This window comes from Hemibagrus wyckioides, linkage group LG04 (genome assembly GCF_019097595.1).
Source record: "Hemibagrus wyckioides isolate EC202008001 linkage group LG04, SWU_Hwy_1.0, whole genome shotgun sequence".
NCBI classification, from domain to species: domain Eukaryota; kingdom Metazoa; phylum Chordata; class Actinopteri; order Siluriformes; family Bagridae; genus Hemibagrus; species Hemibagrus wyckioides.
This window is the reverse complement of record NC_080713.1, coordinates 19103415-19123837: the sequence shown is the minus strand read 5'-3', so window position 1 is coordinate 19123837 and position 20423 is coordinate 19103415. Positions and strand designations below refer to the sequence as shown.

Sequence of the window (20423 nt, the reverse complement as noted above, 5' to 3'; positions counted from 1 at the left end):
ATCCCTGTAGGTACCAGTGGAAGAAAAGAAAAACACACACACACGCGCACACACACACGCACGCACACACACACACGCAAGCAAAAGAAAAAACAGATATGTGCCCTGGTCCTGTCACACTGCTACATTCACAACACTGTGCAATTGCTGTGCTTCTCATGTGGTGGGAAAAAAACAGCACAGCTCAGAATAAAAGAAAGTCTTGTCCCACTTTTAACACTAGAAATTGTAGCCACCCAAATGTAGTCTAACAAGTTCATCAAGGTACTTAGTGACTCAAGTTGATTTGAGGTGAGCACTGAGCCTGTGCACGCCATAGAGCAGTGTTTATCATTAAATGTGAGAGGAAAAACCCTGCATTCTCACTTAAGAAGCTCATAAGAATATCATTAAACTAAAACCGACCCCTTTAGTCATCTCGTTTACTCATCTTTCTTTACTATAAATATCCCATTCCTGAACAGATTCAGGAGAATTCAATCTTGCTTAAGGCACTTGGGCCATGAGTGTAAGGCTCAATGCAATCACAAACTAAATAAAAACTCCTATATGCAGGAATCTCATTTTATTGCTGCATTTTTAATGAGCTCTTAACAAACTCATGCTTCCTATAGTTTGGCTTCCAATACATTCACACGGTCTTTCCAGTTATGGGCTCAGTTTTAAATGCGTCCACCAGGAAGCTGAGCTCATTGCACATGGTCTCGTGCCTGTAGGCCAACCGGATCTGGGCCACGTTGGTACGGCGAATGTCGTTCCCTTCTGGTCCATCCTCGAGGTAGTTCTCACCTAAGAAATGTTTCTTTTCCTGTTAGAGACAAGAGGAATGAATAGAAAATTGCAGATACGTTTTAGAATCTATAGATATGAGGGAGTAACTAAACAGTAAAGCAGGGCATGTCTAGGCATGAACAAGGGCGAAGGAAACCACCTCGGTGTGAATACACTTCAGTTCACTCAGATCTTAAATTCAGATCATAATTTAAATGTTTACTGAAAGTGAAACAAATGATTTTGAAAAATAACTTGTTCTTTCCTCATTCAACAATACTGTTGAATGCTCAATTCTGATTGGTCAAAGGGTGTTGAAATTCATAACAGCAGTTCTAGCTGTAAGGTTGATGTTAATACACTTGTTCTAATACATGATTTGTTTATTTAGTAACAACTTACAGAGAGATGAATGCATGGTGAACACTCCACATATGCAGATTGAAAAATGTTTGTGGATAATAGTGAAGTCTCCAGTATCAGAAGTAATAATCAGACATTTTACAACACAAGAAAGTCTTCAGGATGGCAGACATTGCGTTTTCTCTGTAACATTCCAAAGCCGCACTTTTAAATCCTAACAGAAGTGATACCCGGAACTACCTGAAACTGTACTTTCCACCACATTAACTATGCTATCTACTGTAACTACAAATGATTAAAAGGTATGGTGTTCATAAAAAAAATATATGTGAAAATAAATATTAGCATTGGCGCATTACTGTGGTATAAATGCTGAGAAATAAAACATTAAAATATTAAAATTTCTGCTATCTGGTTAAACTCATGCCAGCCCTTCATAGACAACAATATTTTTTTGACATTAGGGTCAATTGTTAGTGTTATCCATTTTTATTTGTAGTTCAAAACTGACTTATTTATAAATTAATTTAATCTATAATGAGTCCTAACCCTCCAACAGAGAGTTTCCCTCTCATAAAAGATTCACAGTAGATGAGCTACAATCATTAAATATCCAAAAATGTTTCAGAAGTGTGTAAAAAGGTAGACATGGTGCCACCAGTGTACCTGATGTGAGATGCCACTTTGTAGGACACTGTTTCTAGCAATCTCGCAGAGATCACATGTACTGAGCTTCCACAGCTGTCCTGCAATAGCATACTCCTCCATTAGAGCCTCCTGCCAAGCACAAAATAGAAAAGAAAGAAACGTCAGCATTAAGTCCTTCAGGAGTCACTTTGCAGGTATTGTGAGTGTGAAAGTCACGTACTTTGGTGTAGTGGAACTGCATGGGGTCATCAGTGGACAGTGAGACACATAGGCCCTTATGGAGGAATTCTCGTAGTGGGTTCTTGGAGTACTCCAGGAACAAGCTATTGTTGCTCAGAGGAGACATAGCAATGGGTATCTGAGCCAGATAATAAAGGTACTGTAGCACAGGACTCTGAGGAGGTCAAAATGGTGAAGAGGGCAGAAGTTTGTGTTAACACATTTAACACGGTATTGACGTGCAATATGCTAATATTTCTTAAAAGTCATCAAAATAAAGAATTGTTACAGTCACTGTGTTAATACTCTGGAAAAAGCAGAAAGATAGCAATCCAAAAAGTGCCATAGAAACACAAAGTCATGGAGAAACTAGAACACATACAAGATATCGTTTCTTCATCATTCCTCAGTGCTTAAAGCAGGATCTTCATTATTAATAAAAAGCATGCATTCCATTTGCTAAAGATTTTGGTTCTGATATTTCTATTTTTTTTTAATTCTACTGTTATTCAAATTATGATTTCATCCATTTTCTGTACTGCTTGTCCTACACAGGTTTGCAGGGAACTGGAGCCTATTCTGCAGAACCTTGGGATGGGGACACCCTGAATCGGGTGCCAACCCATTACAGGTCACAATCACACACACTCACACACCCATTCACACATTATGGACAATATAGTGATGCCAATCAGCCTACAATGCATGTCTTTGGACTAGGAGAAGAAACCGGAGTACTCAGAGGAAACCCCTGAATCATGCAAAACATGCAAACACCAAAAACAGGGCAAAGGTGAAAAAGTGGAAATCGATCCTCCAAACCTAGAAGTGTGAGACAATTAAATGTGCAAACCACTAAGTCGCAGAATCAAATAATGATTTTTAGGATTCTTAAAGAGTGAATTCATGGCACAAGAAGTAAAAATGTCTTTTTTAGATTATAGATTATTAAAATAAGTTTACTCATTTTAAAGTTTCACATTTTTTGGGAGATGATTTTGATTATTTTTGTTTATTTCTAAAAAGAGGCTAAATTATCTACCAATAGAATAAGACCATTTTATGCTTGAGAAATGTCTTGAAATGGTCTTAATATTCTTTGCACTAACCTTCTTCAGGTTGAGACCGTGAGAGATGTTATCTGCAGTGAGGAAGGCTGACACCAGATGAGTGATGGAGCCTGCTTCTCCACAGTGTGGACGGAACTGAAAGGTACAGAGGCCACGTTCCCTGGAATATAACATGATATGCTGTTAGCATATAGAGGGAGCTAATAGGAATACATACATACATACATACATACCACACACACTTTATCTTTCCTTGACCAGAAGAAATAAATAATTCTGTATCAAAAATGTGATGACATCAATGTATCAAAGTCAAATACTAATGCATTATTTTAAAAAAGACAAATTGCAAGGCGGAAAATGACAGTCTGATGCATTACCATTTCCATATTAACCGTTTACATAGGGACCTGTATAATGGATATGTCACATAAACTGAATTTCAAGTTTACTGTGAATAGATGCTTATTTAGAATTTTTGAAAGGAGTGTCAAATGTTTAACATTCGGTGAGTGTAACTTTAGGTTTTCTAGCACTGTTTGAGTATATGATAATGGGAACTGACTTGTTTTGTGAAGTTTATAGTGGAATGTAACTATAAACAGACAAAAAAAAAAGTATGATGTGCCGTTCATTAATACAGTTTGTTATATAAAAGGAATTAATCACACTGCTATGTGCTGTTATTGGAACAAAAATAACTTCAGGTTCACAACAGCCTGACTCAAACATACACAAGATACATGGCAGCACCTTCCGTCAGGGGTTTATTGCTTACTTATTTAAGTATCTTGATAATAAAAATAACTTGTGAAATAATCTTTACATTTTGTCTGAACTGAATAAAATTAAATACTTACTTTCTCAGGTTGTTCAGCACCATAATGTTGGAATACATGTGGAAGAGGTAGTAACTGTAAGGAGGGTTTTCTTCCATGGTCCATTCCTCTGGTTTAGGGCTCTTATAGGAGAACATGTGATCACTATGTTTGGACTCATCATCCACACTGTCAAAGCCCGTCACCTGCAGATGAATAGCAAGAACTTTTAGTGAACATATTTGTATAACTGTCAAAATAATTAATTAGTACTTATTGTAAAATCAGGACTCACATATTTCAGTAAAATATGAATTTCCTTGTGCTTCTGAGGGTTAACAGTAGCCTCAAACAGAGGAAGAAAGATGTTCTCAAGCATCATGGCAAAGTTTGGAATTATCTTCTTGGATCTGAAAATGTCACTGAGAGACAAAAAACACATTTTATGTAATATTATTTTATAGGAATCTGACACAAAACAATGTTCTAATACAGAGCCATAGGTCTGTTACACTTACTATATCCTTGGAACTTGGATCATATATCTTAGGTTGGGGGAGTACATCTTTTGCTGGATGAACCATTTTGCTAGGCTTTCCCATTCGTTGACAGAGCGGCCATAGATGGAAAGGCGGGGCTCTGCATACTGGTACTTACTTTCCTCCAGATCATGTGCCACCTCCTATAAACAACAGCAACATTATTACAGAAAGCATTGTGTCATAAAGAGTATTTATATGACTGGAGTCATTATGTTTATTTTACCTTGATAAGCCGTGCAAAATATTCTCCATTAATGTAGTTGTCAGATTTTAGGTAAATCTCACGAAGCTCACTTGCACCTACTGGGTTGTACTTGGAGTTAAACTTGTCAAAACGGTGGAAAGTTTGCCTGCCCTGAAATAGAAACTTTTGTTAGTCACTATAATTTCAAAATGATCATCTAAAGTAAATTTTGCAGTATAAGGCATACGTACAGCATGTACATCCAGTGAATCCACCGTGAGATCATAAGGGTCCATGTGGAGGGTTTCAAACACCTGCTTCAGGGTGATCTTTTTCCCACTCTTTTCCATCACCACCCGTTCTGCTTCTTTGTTACACGTGTCCTGGATGAACCGGAGGAGGTGCTTTTGGTTCATGCAGGCTGCTGCATGGATGTGGGTGTCCACCTAAACATAATGAAAGTCACATCAGATTTGGGTTAAGAGGTGAATGCTGTTTCTGAGGAGAATCCAGATCTTATGAATGAACTTTTCAGGAGGCTAGCAGGGTTAAGAGCCTCTGTCTTTCAAATTTAAAGACATCAATTTGGACTCCCAACATTTACAACAAAAAGCATTTGCTCTATTTGTCAACAAATGATCAAAAAATTTGAATCATGACACCATTGGCTGTGTTCTCTGAATGTTACGCTGCCCTGTGATGCTGCATGAGCATGACTTTGGCTTGATGTGTCTTTGAGGAATAACGTTTGCCCGACCCTCCTTCCCCAGTTACAAGCTGTAATATGATAGGGAAAAGTTAGCTAGTGGGTGACATGTGGGGAGAAAAATCGGGAGAAAAACAATCCAGAAATATCTCAGTTCAGGGTTTATTTTTGGCATCCACATCAGTTCACAAAAGTCTTAAGGAGGATTATTTTGGACTTTTGTAGAACCACCACTAATGGTTATAATAAAAATACATACAATGGTGTAAAGAAGCACCTGGTTTCTTTCTTGCCCAAAATGTAGATTCACGATTCTGTGGCACTTATTGACTGAATAAACAGAGTGAATACTTTCTAGATTTGAGATTAATTTAGGCTATTCTTCCTCATTCCCTCTTTATCAGCAGTGAGAAAGACATTGCATGTGAAATACAGTCATGAGTGTAATGAATGCAGACAAGGTCAATTATTTACTCTATAATGCTGTTTTTGGCCAAATGCCATTAGAGCAGAAACTAAAATTGGACTAAACACCCATTTGAAGACAGATAGATAGACAGATTTATAGATAGACAGAGATAGATTTTTTAGTTTCATACCTTCCTGACATTGTAGAAGTCCCTATGTGGAACACTCTTTAGTTCCTTCAGCTCTGCCATCTCATTCAACATCTCATGCAAGTAGAACTTGGACATAAGAAAGTTAAGCCTTCTGTGACAATAGGTTTTCCTGAAAATTAGTGGAATAAAATATGGTACAATGTATATTAAACTAACAAAATTTTAAAAGATACACAAAAGGTACACTCCTTGGTTGGTTAGGTGTTAGAAGATAATGGGTGAGTGTTTTGATAGCATCTCTTGTAGAACTTACGTTGGTCCATCAGCAATCATGGCAAGGACATGAGTCATGTCAATACTGAAAGTCTCCATATCAGGGTATGGTAAAGTGTGTGGCATGTCTTTACTCAAAGCGTCTGCATCATCATACACATGTATGATGCCATCCTTCATCTTCAGGATGTAGTCGAGGTTCTGAGGGATGTCCTCCATACTGTATGGGTCCTCACCCTCACTTGGGCAGGGAGTGCTATCTGTAATTGCCATAATTTACAAACACATGCTTAACATCCTTCAAGGCGATGTTCATACAAAGTGTTTGAAGAGAACTACTCCTATTTTAATTTCAGTCACAGCTCCTGCCAGCACACCCACCTGGTAGAACTTCTTCATCTTCACTCCATGTATCATTATTGGCACTCCTTAGAAACTTGGCAGTGGTTCTGGGAAAGTGGTGATATGCCAGACGGGCATATTTTTCTCTGATGAGTAATGCTTTCAACAGGCTTTTTGACGCCTGCTCATAGTCATCAACTGTGATCTGTAACAATAATTGGAGAACAATGTATGATAGAATTGTACTCTAAACATACTTCACGCATTTAATACTACCTTTTGTGTTGAGTTAATCCTTGGATTTTCTGATAAACAGTCCAGAATGACAAAAAAAAAAAACCATATAGATTATTCCTATTTTAATTCTGAAGTTCTTGCTTTTAAAGTAACTTTTATACATTATAATATAAATTACTATTTAATCTAGAATATATGTACATCTTTATAAGTGAAACAAAAGTGTTAACCGTCCCTACTGTTTCACCCTTCCGAAATATGCATTCTTCAGCTTCTAAAATGTTTAACAGTTTATTCCCAGTTTATCAGGTTATAATAAACTTTTAACCAAAAAAACGGTTACATCTGAATATCCCAAATTCAGTGCTTTAGTATACAGTGCCAAAAGGCTGTGCACCATGCTTTTTTTTTCAGAATCTCAGATGTGTGTAGAAGGAGAAAAGAGAAGTAATACCAGACACATTTTTGTGTAAAACAGGTTAAAATTAAGGATGTTAGTTGCAAAGGCTGTAGAATTTTGTACAGCCAAGGAAATGCATCAAAGTAGCCGGATTTGCCAGTGTTTCTGGTTGGTTCACCATCAGTGGAATTAAAGTCGAGCAGCAGGTGAAGTTATTTCTATTAACACCCTTTCAATGAGGGTGTGAGCTAAAATTGACTCCAAACACAGCTGGAATCCTTACCTTACATGACCAGGACTGTTAATAAGGCTGAGTGGGTGTAATCCTATCTGAGTCATTTATTTTGTCTGTAGAGCTTATTTTACTTTAGACACTCCTAAGTTTTGTTGTTTTTTAATGACCGTGACCTGTAAGCAACTGGGCAAGTTTTCATTACCTCATGTGTGTTTTATTGTCTGCAATTTATTTTTCTATTACTCACAATTAGTCACATTATATCAGAGTCATAGCTTGAGGCATCATAGACAAGTGTGAAGTGTCAATTCAAAATCAAAGGTAACTATTGGTAAACAAAGATGATGCTAAAAGCAATATTTTTTGTTACAATAATTGGTTATTTGTCTGAATAAGTCAGTTCACATCACATGACATGCTGCTTTAATGATTATCCTAAGGATTGCAAGGGCTAAAGAAGTGTTTTTGTTATATTCTGTGTCACCTAGAGCTGCATTTTGGGTTCTTTTACTCTTATCTGCAAAAACACCATTCCATGCTCTGCAAAAGCCGAATAAATGATTGCACCTACCCCTGCACAGTAGTCACCACTGATAGTAACTCTCTGGAACTCTGGGACATTGCTTACAGCAGGAGCGTCAGATGTAGCCGGGGTGAGGAGAGGACCAATCACAGACATGGCCCACTCAGACGCACATGGGATCTGAAGAGATATAGACTGGGAACGGATGAGCTTAAAACTCTGCTTCCTAGTGTTTGGCAAAAAAAGAACAAAAATGACTTCATGAAAAACACATAGACTCACTCACTAATGTGGTCTTTCTTTATGTGTCTCTGCGTCTAGTGACCTTTTGACACTCTCTGCAGAATGTTCCTCAGCCAGCTCTTTGAGCAGCTCTCTCTCCTTAGCCTGATGGAGGCCAATGGGGCAATCCTCAGGCACGGTAAACATAGACATGACATCTTTGGTGTTCTCCTCTTTTATTGCTGATGCATACACCTTCTCAGCTAGCCGTTTCACCTTCTCATCCACCTCACTGAAGGAGATCTTCGGGAACTGCCGAGGCATGTCTGTAAGATAAACCCAGATGCTGAGAATGAAATTCTCTAAAAGGTGTTTCTTTATTAAGTTAGAAGAGTTCATGCATAATAGGTAAAAAATGTTGTGGAGAATTTAAGAGCCTTCTTAACAATTAATGGAGCATTGCAGCACAAAAAAGGAAAAACTATTCAGTTCCTGTTTACACATCTGGTGTGACCACTATTGCGAGAAATCATGAGAAGAAGTCAACATGAGAAATAATGCAAACCGTTACAAGAGTTTGATTAGTACAGCAGAAACAATCGCAAAAGTATAGACAGACATTGGACTGTGTTGGTCTTTATACATTTGTTTTATTATGTGATTATGATAAGAACATGTGCATTTTCACTTGAGTCCATAAGTCTATTTTTACTGTTGGCATAAGCTGCATGGCACTAGAAGCATGTGCAAATCACGCTCATGAAATTTTTGCCTAACCACATGTAAAAACAACAGCAGAAATGTTCTGCTTTTTCAAACATAGAACAAGAAGTCTGATATGAAACATGCATTAGTAATCACTTATAAATGCAGCTATTAAAAATAATGTGCAAAAGGCCTGATAAAATACTGTGTTTATGATTAAAGGTCATGTCTTATACACCTTCAGGTCTTATGATGTTTATTTCTTTTATTTTTTTTTAGGTCTATAAAACTCCAAGAAGATATTTTTTTTATTTAATTCTTATGATTATGCAATAGATTTTGCCTCCTGTATACTTGGCAGAAAGAGACCAAACCTTGAACTCGATTCAAAAGGATTCTCTTCTAAGTGCCACCCAGTATTAGAATGATCATTTGTTATTAAACAGTATACAGTTGTAGAAAAGCAAACAGTACTGTGATTTGTATAAGCATTATATTTAAGATTATTAAAACTAGCAGATGTCAGCTAAAGTCTGAGGTGGCCTTCCAAGCTTATGATGCAATATCATGAAGGCTGTGTACATATAATATGTCTGTAGACAAAGCTCAAGTTTCAGTTCGTGTTCTGCCAGAAATATTAATCATATTACTGTAAACATTACTGAGCACATATCAAGGGCAGCATCCCTTCTTATGTTCACTGGATTCTAATGCGTCAGCTTGAACAGGGCAGTTGGCTATGTGCACTATGGTGGAGTAACCAGTGACCACGCTTACTGTTTATGTACTGTTTATGTAAAGCACACTCATCTAAGCCATAAAAATAGTACAGAATCTGGAACTACAGCATGTATTTGGGTAAACAGAACTGAGCTTTACAAGTTGTTCATCAGTAAAGACCAAAATACTCCTTCATTATCTTCACTTCTTGTAGATTTATAATAAATCGAATCAGTAACACTTGTGCTTTGACACAGTTTGTACTATTTCACAATGCATAAGAAATAATGTGATAATGCTTGTTGTCAGAGTACAGTAATGGCACTGTTCCACTATATACTCCATATGTTTATCCAACATCCTGTCTAGTGTTTGTGATTAAATGTCAGTCGCATGATCAGTGTGCTTCAGGCTTGGTAAATGTTTGATTTTCAGTGACAGTCAAAATCTAGCAGGCCTTTCCATACCTCATTCCATGCCTTTCACTGCTAAGCTATTACTGGTGCTACACAGCCATTTTTAAACTCTCTTTTAAAACGTGGTTCCTAATTTACCACTTGGATCATTTCTTTTTTGAGACTGATGACACAAACAGCTTGTGGGTTGCTTGTAGTGCTTGATTCTATAAACAGCCCATGGTGAAATTCTTTTCTATTGACTTGTTGACATGTAACTAGATCCAGTGTCAACAATCCTGGCAGCCTCCAATAGGAGACGTGACAGCACTGTGAGACTGATGTTTCCAGAGCGTTCCCATCTGGAGGGCCTTCTAGATGTCCTTTCTAGATGTATCTAGAACAGATTCCAAGTTTTCCTTAGCTTAAAACTTAAAATTACAGCGAGTATATAAAAATATCAACTGTCTAAAAAGGCAGTTCTTAATAGACTGAATTGGATTGTAAATACGTTTGATTCAGATGGATTTATGAAATAGTGCACTTGTGATGTTATATGGTGGTTTTATTATTCATTAGTGAGGAATGTTGCAGCCTTAAAATGCTATCCTCTCATTCAAGAAAATCATTCTTACCTGTCATTCCTGAGTATCTCTGAACTACACAATATCCAAAGTTTTGATCATCACCCACTCCTTTGATTCTCTGTAAGCTTGTTATCACCAAAGCAGGAAAACACACTCTTGTCTCTTACCTTCTGAAGCCATCATCGCCATAATTTTGTTTTGAAAAGTTCTTATGCTCAGTGCTTATGATGCACATCGAATCAGTGTTAGCATTACAGTGTCTTGAGTGTCCTTCTCTTTCTCTATTTAAAGAGGCTGACACTGACAACGTCATGTTGATTCAGGACACAAAGTCTTTCCCAAATGTCATAACTGGCAGCCAGCTGGGGGTGTGCGAGTGCCGGAGACTAGGAAACCAAAATGCCAATAGCTATTAAAGCTGAAGAGGATATGGACACCTAATTCCCTGAACTGTGTTTGGAATAGTGTGCAAGGGAGAACTGTCTGGAGCAAACCCGATGCATTACATTATCATTTGCAGTATATATAACAGTTAAAGTCGTATTGTATATTGTAATATACAAAACCCTAGCACAAATACACAAAAGAAAAGATCAATATTAGGTACTGACGTTGTCTAGTTAACACAGACAGCGCCATAGGACAACAGCACCTGTTAACCTCTGCATTCCACATGTTCAAATCATGCACCGAGTCACATGATCGATCACATGCACCTGAACCACAATTATTTATGCTCTATGACCACAAGTATATAAGTGTTTGTATAGCACTCTTTGTCTATTGTCTGTACTGTCAGCATCTGTTGGCATATCCATGCCATGTTCATGTATTTTTTATGTTGTACTAGTTTATTTTTGTGTTTGTTATGTAAGTAGTCCTAGACGTTGTTCAGCTGCACTACACACAACACTATAGCAAGTGAGTCTCTGATATTTTTTGATTATGTTACTCAAGTTAGATTTACTATTTAGTTTTAAGTGTTGGCTGTTCATTTCAGGTGAGCAGATTTAATCCAAACCTTAAAAATAATACAACTTCTAATTAATCTCATCTTGGATTTTTTTTTTTTTTTGACAGTTAACATATTCTGTGGGTTGTAGCACCGGGAATAAAAGCTTGTAAGGCTCCAATAAATAGCCATCAGAGTGTACACAGTGGAAAAATGAGCCTAATATTTCAATAATTGAACCGTGTGTATAAAATTAATTTGCACTGCTGTAAGGGTGAGTGGAATTTATTTTACAGGTAAAGGGGGTTTGGGGCTGCAAAACCTTTAAGAAGAGTTTGTATTAGATCATCTAACTGTTTAACATTTTATTAAGCAAAACATGGATCCTATCTACACTGCACTGTCGTTTCATGTGTTGGCCACACCCTGGCAATAGCAACTGGTGCCAAAAAACACAAACACAGCCCTGCCTTATTCACAGATTTTCATACTAACAAGCTCATTTGACTGGATTAGCCATTACCTTTACTATTCTGTATATCTGTTTATCTGTTTGTGTGTATAATCTCCCTATTTGGGAACATTCTCTCACTCCATACATATAGTCTGTTTCTATTTATTTTTACCCAAACTAGAATGTTGACTCTCCAAACAACTAAAACGAGTAGCTCCAAGAATAACGCACCACTGTTGTACCCAGTGACAGAGCTTAATGCTGCATACAAGCTTGCATAGCTCCTGCGGCGAGAACACTATGACTATGAGCTTAAAATAAATGACCTTGACACACCTTTCCAAATCCTACCTGTTTTATTTAAAGTGTTACACCAAACCCCTAACAACCCTACTAGGGGACAATAGCTTTGCATGCATAAATGGAATTCATGGAGTCTAAGATTAACACAAAGATGTATAAAGCATTTCCTGGTATGCTACTGCGCAAAATATTTACCAGGTAAAGTTTTGTCCATCACAGAAACATGACTTTACCTTTGCGTATTGTAGATCAAGTTGGTTCTTCTCTTCAACTTTAGTGATTTTTAAAAGGAGTGCAGGGTCCAAGTCCTTTTATGTGTCTTTTTATGGGTATTACTGACCTTTCCAATACTTCCAAGGAAACAGTTGGGAGAAATCAAACTCCGCCTAAGCACATAGCTCTTGTTGTGTACATGTCCATCCCACTAAAGCTATGCCAGACTCTCACACCCTCTTCTGCTCCACCGTAACACCTCTTTCACACACTTCTCATTTACTCATTTTTCTTCAACAATAACCATTATACTTACCAAAATGATTATGCTATCCTGTTACACTAACCCAATGACCAAATGAACCTCAGCATTCCCTGTGACTTGAAAGATATCACTGTAACTATTCATGCGTCAACAAAGAATTTATGCATTCTGTTTTTATCATTAACAAGATAACAGAATGTACAAATTCCCTGGGATGTGTAGGTCATGTTAACAAGTCCAGGCAAACCAGTTTGACCTATTTAAAGCTTAAGAGCTTAAGCATGCTTTATTGAACAGGAGGTTAATGACTACGGATTACAGATACACGTTAGAGAAAAATAAAAACTGACTTTTTTGAATTTGGAATGAAATTATATTTAGTTTTTGGATTAAACCCAAGAAATGCAAAGAAACCAGAAAATCAAAGTAAGTGATATTTATCACTGAAGTGAAAAATTCTTGTTTATTTTATTGAGAAAGAAATCTAGATCTAGCTGGATACAGAATATTAGGATCTTGTAGCACACAATGCTCTTAACAGTAGATATTTACACTGTCTAATATTTACAGTAAGGCCAATACAGATTACAGTAATATACCTTGTTACCCTGTGTTGTGCCGCTTCATCGTACAAGTATTACTAGAACACTAAAAACTAGAAATGAACAGATCCTTACATAAGGATTTCTGATGCATAAATATCCTCCCTTTTAATACTTTGTAGTGCTGCAAAATGGAACTGGAATAGCTGTAATTAAGATTATATATCATAAAGTAAAATAAATTAGCGTATTGTATTCAAGTGGGGAGAAAAATCTATACAGTTTTCATAATTATTTAAAATTTGAATTTTAATAAATAAATAAAATTTGAATAAATAAAATTTGAAATTACAAATGCAAAGGTTTTGACTGCATTTGCTTCCCATTGCTGTGAAACCCCTAAATTAAGTATTTGATGGAAAACAGATTTAACTGTTGTTGTAACATTTAGCTAGAATCATACATTCACCAGACACTAACAGCAACAGCTGTACACCTGCACATTCATGTACTTATCATGTCAGTCTATCAAGTGGCAGCAGCACAATGCATACGATTATGCTGATACAGATCATAAAGCTTCAGGTGAAGTTCACATCAAGCATAAGAATAGGGGTATTCAGAGAACTGGACTGTGGAATGGTCGTTGATACCCGACATACTAGTATTTTAGAAACTGCTGTCTCCTTTGTGTGATTTTCACACACAACAGCAGCTAGAAATGCTTTGTTGTTGAGAAAAGACAGAAAATAATTGCCAGACTGGTTCAATTTGACAGACACTGTACAGTAACTCAAGTACTCTTCAATATTACCTGAAGCACTTGTATCTGCGTAAATGTATGCATTGTGCTGCTGCCATTTGATTGGCTGATTGGATAATTACATGATTGTGTAAAAGAATAGGTGTTCCTTTCAGAGTGGCTGGTGACCATATAATTAATGTAAAGCTGCATTTAAGACTTGAACCTGGATTTTGCAAAAACATGTAAACACTAAATTTATACTCATAGCTCTGGTTGTGCATTTGTCCTTGCCACAAAACCCATGCCAACCTCTCACCTATCTGAACACTTACTTCTATTACATTCACCTATTCATTCCTCATTCTGCTTCCTCAACAAAAACTAAAGGCAGCTATCACCATCCACATTAAGCAGCTAGTCATCATTATGCTACTAAATACCATTTAAATAAATGTTTCTTTGCTCAGCAAGGACACCATAAGCTGCTTGAAATAGAGAAGTGAATCACCTCAGCATACTATATACACAACTCCAACTTAGTAGTTTATCTGCTCAGAATATGTTACTACTGCAGTTCAAAACCAACTGACTACAAATCGTTGGCTGTGTAACAACTACAGTGCAAAAAATGACATTTTAGCAAGGGATAATATCTTGAATCTAGGTAAATTTATCTACCATTTCATATTATAAGATTTTCTTTAAGTTATAAATAATGACTATTTAAATATTTTAAACATTTCGATATTATTGGCAGATAATTATGCCAACAAAACAAATAACAATGCCTATATATTTCAAAAATAAGGCTTAATAATCTCATATTTGGTTTCTTATAAGCTTAAAATAGGAAATAGCTACATTTGACTAGATTTAAGATACGTTACATTGCTAGATGTCATTTTTTGCATTTTTTATTTTATTTAACAAACAACCCTGTTTCAAAACTGATGCTACTCTTTAAGCAACACTCTTAATTCTGACATTTATTACCCAAGTGGCCTAGTGAGATCTTAGAAATACAGGTGACTCAATTTCATAGCCGTAGGTTTAAGATGGTGACAGTGTTTCTTGCACAGTCCTGTTTGTTTGTGTACTGATGTCTATCCATGTTCAGTGGGTGGAATCGGCCTAGGGCTTAGAGTATTAATAATAAAAATGTTCTAACCTATATTTAACTTTATGTCCATTTCAAAAGAAAACTAAACATATCTTAAACACTAACATAATCCACATGACATTGTTAGTTGAAAATAGATTTGAAGGACACAAGAGAATGACAAACGGCCCTTGCAGTTGTACTTTAAACAACAATTTGTTTTCTTTAAAGAGGAAAGATGTTTTGCAACTCTCCTAATAAACTGTGCTGAGAGACTTTATAACTGTTTTCAACCTCCCCACTGATATTTTGGCTTTTAGTTAGTTATAAACATCAAGTTGGAGCTAATGAATACCAAAAAAATGCTGCATTCATATGCAATGTACATGTGTGTTCATATGCATATGTGTGTGTGTGTGTGTGTTTTAGACATGACTATCTTCAGAAACCAGACTTCCTCACTGGGTCATATCTCTGTTATGGACAGACGTCTAAGGCTAGTTATGTTACAGTGTAATGTTTGTGTTACTATTTTTAAACATTGTACAATTTTTATATTCTACTTGTAGATAATTTTTGCTTCTTTCTAGAAATTAATGCTTAAAAATAGCAAAATAATCTGCCAAAAGAGCAAGAAAAGTGAAAAGCAAAGTATGTATATCTAGAAATAAGGATAAGGTTTAATAATCTTATTTTTGGTTGTAATCATAAAATAGTAACTACATTTTTTAATTAAATTAAATAAGTTGAACAGTGCTGAAACAGGGAACTAGTGCAACAAGACTGTGTTACAATGGTTTGGCCTAGTTTGGTTTGTGGATGTGTGTGGGGGGTGTGAAACAGAGAGACAGAAGGAGTGAGACAGAGAGAGAGAAACAGAGAGGGAGAAAGTTTCAAGCTTGATGTTTTTTGCTGTTTTTTTTGTTTTTCTATCTTTTTAAAAGTTTTCTTTTTGTTTACTGAGGTTAAGGTATAACGTCATGGTTTGATTTAGAAGCAGACATAACATAAATTAGCTGTATTAATGATTATATCGGTGAAAAGTCTTCATAATGTCATGGCCTAGTGTGTTGTTTGCATGTTGGTGAGTGCTGAGTACTTTTCTGCCTGTAGCTTATTTTGTAAATGATTCTGATGGTGTATTCATCCTTACCTAGATTAGGCGTAGACTGCTGCTTGTTCAGAGGATTCACCTTTCTCTTCATCTTGTTTAATGCATTTGGATCCATCTGATTTTTGATCAGAGGGAGGCGAGATGTCACACACATTACTCATGTACTTATAGAACTAACTGTGAAGTGTGTTTGAATTATGCAGCATACTGTCTAAATAACAGAGTTTAAATACATTATCCAGAGTGATCTTAATATAAATAGAGCTATAATGTTACTTGAAACAGGTCAAGGAAATCCGACTTTCAGTTTCTCTGTAAACAGGAAAACGGAAACTACGTTGTGAAGTAAGCTTTAACTTTTAGCACATATCATAACTGATACTGAAGCTGAATTATCTTCCTGTTGCATGCAAAGACCTTTAAGCCTAAGTCAAACACGTCATTGCATCTGACTGTCTGCACAGGTAGTATAAGTTACTACTATATTTAAATACACGTCATTTCTTGTATCTGTTAAAAGACTGGTCTTGTCCTGTGCAGAATGAACATAGTACAAATATTTAGAGTAGAGTTGGCATGAAGTGGTGTTGACTGCATGTTGAGACATGCACAGTAGGCAAAAAATGTACAACTTGTTAACAAGCACTATTTGTGCAAACTGGTAAAAAATATATAAATATGTGTGACTAGCAGGACAAACTCCAATAATAAAGCTGAATAATCTGAGCTGAATTGTACTCACCTCTTGGTGGGTAGAAATGTTCTTTGTGCTTCTTGTCTCTGTCACTTAGTGTGTCTGCTCTGAGAAAGATGTTCCTCTGCCTGTTCTCTGAGAATGAAGATAAACCGCCAGTCTTCGTATTGGCTTTAACAAGTGACTATCCTACACATTTAACCCTCTCACTGCTGGCTTCATGAAACAGAAGCCAACAGCAAAGTTCTGTCACTGTGGGTGTGGCTTAGAGTTCCTTCCTCTAGTTCCCCCTTTTATAGTTTGCTTGAAAAAAAATGTTAAAAAGATTTTGAAGTTCTTCTGAAAAAGAAGAAGAACTTGACCTTGTGACCTTTTTAATATAATTGCTATAATAAAAAATGGCTAATATCATTGCATCATATATATTTTTGCTAGATAATGAGCAAACAAACAAACCACGTTTCCCAAATCAGAAGTGAAACCGAGAGCTCCCCCAACTGCATATATGTAGTCATGACATCATGAAAAAGTTAAGCCTGTTATTCAGGTTGTCAAGCAATGACATATTTTGGCACAAACCTTACAGCCCTGGAGCACCTGATGTCCTGTATATTTTATTGTTTTCCCTGTTCTAACACACCCAGTGCACCTTATCAAGGGTTGCTTAATATATACATCATGTTTTGTTTTGTAATTCATACTTAATGTAATTATTGGCAGCTAAGGAACATTTAGTACAATGTGTTCCTTTGTGCACAATTAATGCTACAGGCCCACCTCTGTCTCTAAGGCATGCCGATGTTCGTGTGATGTTTCACTGTCAAATTGGCTTAACACAGGTCCATGAGGGGATACGTTATCCCAGTTTGAAGCAAGATTTGGCATTCCCAGCCACTGTAGTTCTGGCCTCTCAAACATTGCCTATGTTCAGCATTCCAGGATCAGGGGGGTGTTAATTCTGAATGGAACAAGCCCTAGCATGTGGGATTAGCATGTTTTCATCAACCTTGAAGCACCCCCAGCATTGTAGATGTCATTTCTCTCTGGGGTCCTATACTGATTCCAAAGAGTGTGAAGTGTTTTTGTTTTCCAGGAAACTCAAAGTCCCAGTTGTGTTGGAGTCTGTTAAAGAGCCTCCTTATGTTGGCTTGAAGTGAGTGTCTTTAAAAGCTGCCTGACTGCTAGCAAGCACTCCACTTTGCTCCACAGTTTGGAAGTTGCGCAGTTGAACATTCTGGTGATAGCCTTATGACTCTGGAGTGTTTGATGAGGCTGAACGTACAGTATATTCCTTTCTGTGCCCGGTATGTGCCTTGTGGTGTTATTTGATCCTCAGATCACTGTTTTATTTGGGGATAAGTCATGGGGTGCTTCCTTGTATAAGCAGTGGTTAGCCGACTGGGAGGTGGAAATCATCACCTTAGCCCACAGATTACGTGGATGACATATCACTGGTTTTCCCAGGAAGGTTTTTTAATTTTCTGGTAACTTCTCTGGTAAACTTTTATCCCCTCAATAACTCAGCAGTAACCTGGGATGCTTTAGAGAATATTTTTCTAATGTTAGGGAAACATTCTCTGAATCATCACTATACAAACCTTTTACTATTCTGATAATCTAATTATCATAAGGTTCCTGATACATTTGTTTCTAAAAGCTTTTAAAAAGTCATGGTAGAATATCTGTTTTGTTTACATCGCTTTAAGATAGGATGCTGTGTATCTCACAAACCAAAGGTGCTGAGATGGGCAAGATCACCTCTAATATGCAAACCGAAACTGTGGCATCAGAAACTGATACTGTCAGGCGTCTGAGCTCACTTTTCCTGTCAGCAGTCTAAAATGCCTGCCAATGTGCTTCTTCTTAGCTCCACTCTGCACCTTAATACCTTGAGATTGCTCAAGAGCCCAAGAAAATAAGGAAATAAGTATGGGTGAATATTATGTAGAAGAAAAACAAACCATGTAGCGGATTTCTATGGAAAGGTCAACACCTGCTTCTAAACCTCAACCTTATTATGTCAAACTATCCCATAATATCACTTCCTTTTTGGGGGATTATAAAGTGAATGGCTATTTAACTATACTTTAAAACAAATATCCCCATGATTATATAAAATCAATTTTGGTAAGATTGAATTAGATTTTAGGAACACTATTGTTCAACTTCATAGAGGATACTTTAGGTTATGCCATCATTAAAAGAGCTCAGAGCATTATTTACAGCTATCAGTACATAGGTAGCTAGGTGTGCCAGGTATGTGTGCATGACTCATTTATAGCTTTAACTACCTCTAATATCCACCCAATTATAAATGAGTATATGTCATGTCATTTTTAACCTATAGAGAAATAGGTTAGCTTGAATATTCATAGATTTGTACGCATGACAAAAAGTGACTGTGAGAGAAGACTGTTGAAAAATGAAATGGTGAGGCATTTTTAATCTGCTTTTCTCCCTGGCTGTAAGAAATAAAAGAAGTATTACTTGAAGAAATTCTGCTGTGTTGTCATATTTTCAGCAACTTTCAATGCCACCTACCCACATATTTTGTTTTTTATTTCATTTCCACCCACACATAAGAGTATAGCATCCAGGAGATACCAACAAAGTACTTTTTTGCTAGTTCTTTCTGCACACTTTTTTTTTTGACAATACTGCCCTCTGGGAGATAATACTGCAGTATTGCGCCTTGCACAAAAAAAAGTCATGGAAAGTTTCTTCCCACAGGCCATAAGAATGCCTGATAAGTAAACTCTGCTTTAGACTGCCATTCAACATATAGATAGATAGATAGATAGATAGATAGATAGATAGATAGATAGATAGATAGATAGATAGATAGATAGTTATAATAATAACAGTTAAACACAATAAGTTAACAGTTAAATACAATAACTTTATTGTCATTTCAAAGTACAGGTACATAGCAACGAAATGCTGTTTAGCATCTACCAGAAGTGCAAATAGTGGAAATTGTGCAAATGAACAAGTGCAGATAAATATGTAAATATGTACATTGATAAATAAGGCTATGTCAGAGTGTGTATAGAAAAGTATGTGCAGGTAGTATTTACAGCAGATAAAGTGACAGGTGTAATTATAATTGTGTTACAAATATGTGCATTATGTACAATGTATGTACAACAATAACAGATAATATATAACAGTGAATATACAGATAGTATATAGTATGTATAAATATAGTATATATAAATGTACATAAATAGATAGACAGATAGATTAAAAAACTAGGTGTAATCTATGAATGCACAATATGTACATTAATTATATTACACAGTGAGAAAATATTATATTATACCAGAGAGATAATGTATATAACAGAATGTATAACAGTGAAAAAATATTATATTAACAGAATGTACAGGGTGGAGCAGAACTGTAAAGTGGTGAGTGTAGTAAGACATGAGTGTCCTAGCAGTGTAGTGTAGAGTTCAGCAGATTTATGGTTGAAGGAAAAAACTGGCCCTAAACCTGCTGGTTCTGGTGAGGATGGACCTG

The 20423-nt window shown here is 36.4% G+C and overlaps 1 protein-coding gene across 3 annotated transcripts; it reads right to left on the bottom strand.

The window, feature by feature from the left end:
• Nucleotides 1–9: 9 nt before the first annotated feature.
• On the bottom strand, nucleotides 10–17181 carry ampd3b (adenosine monophosphate deaminase 3b). 3 transcript variants are annotated; one of them, XM_058388189.1, is made up of 16 exons: nucleotides 16950–17181; nucleotides 16247–16322; nucleotides 8217–8439; nucleotides 7940–8117; nucleotides 6536–6701; nucleotides 6195–6414; nucleotides 5921–6050; nucleotides 4867–5061; nucleotides 4655–4786; nucleotides 4408–4571; nucleotides 4185–4311; nucleotides 3932–4095; nucleotides 3111–3231; nucleotides 2003–2176; nucleotides 1801–1911; nucleotides 10–808 (listed from the first exon to the last, which is right to left on the bottom strand). In XM_058388189.1, the coding sequence occupies exons 2-16, from the start codon at nucleotides 16320–16322 to the stop codon at nucleotides 632–634; spliced, it is 2358 nt and encodes a 785-aa protein (XP_058244172.1). In that variant the 5' UTR covers nucleotides 16950–17181; the 3' UTR covers nucleotides 10–631. The 3 variants fall into 3 exon arrangements, with proteins under 3 accessions (XP_058244172.1, XP_058244174.1, XP_058244173.1); XM_058388191.1 differs by lacking the exons at nucleotides 16247–16322; nucleotides 16950–17181 and adding an exon at nucleotides 12463–12621; XM_058388190.1 differs by lacking the exons at nucleotides 16247–16322; nucleotides 16950–17181 and adding an exon at nucleotides 10688–10797.
• Nucleotides 17182–20423: the final 3242 nt, after the last annotated feature.

Bases quoted from the DNA above. Each gene is read 5' to 3' on its own strand.
- ampd3b (XM_058388189.1), bottom strand. From the start codon at position 16,322: ATGGATCCAAATGCATTAAACAAGATGAAGAGAAAGGTGAATCCTCTG. The intron at 6,051-6,194 runs GTAAGTTCTACA...ACTAATTTTCAG, and splicing joins ATGATTGCTGATGGACCAAC to GAAAACCTATTGTCACAGAA. The intron at 4,572-4,654 runs GTAAAATAAACA...TGTTGTTTATAG, and splicing joins ATTTTGCACGGCTTATCAAG to GAGGTGGCACATGATCTGGA.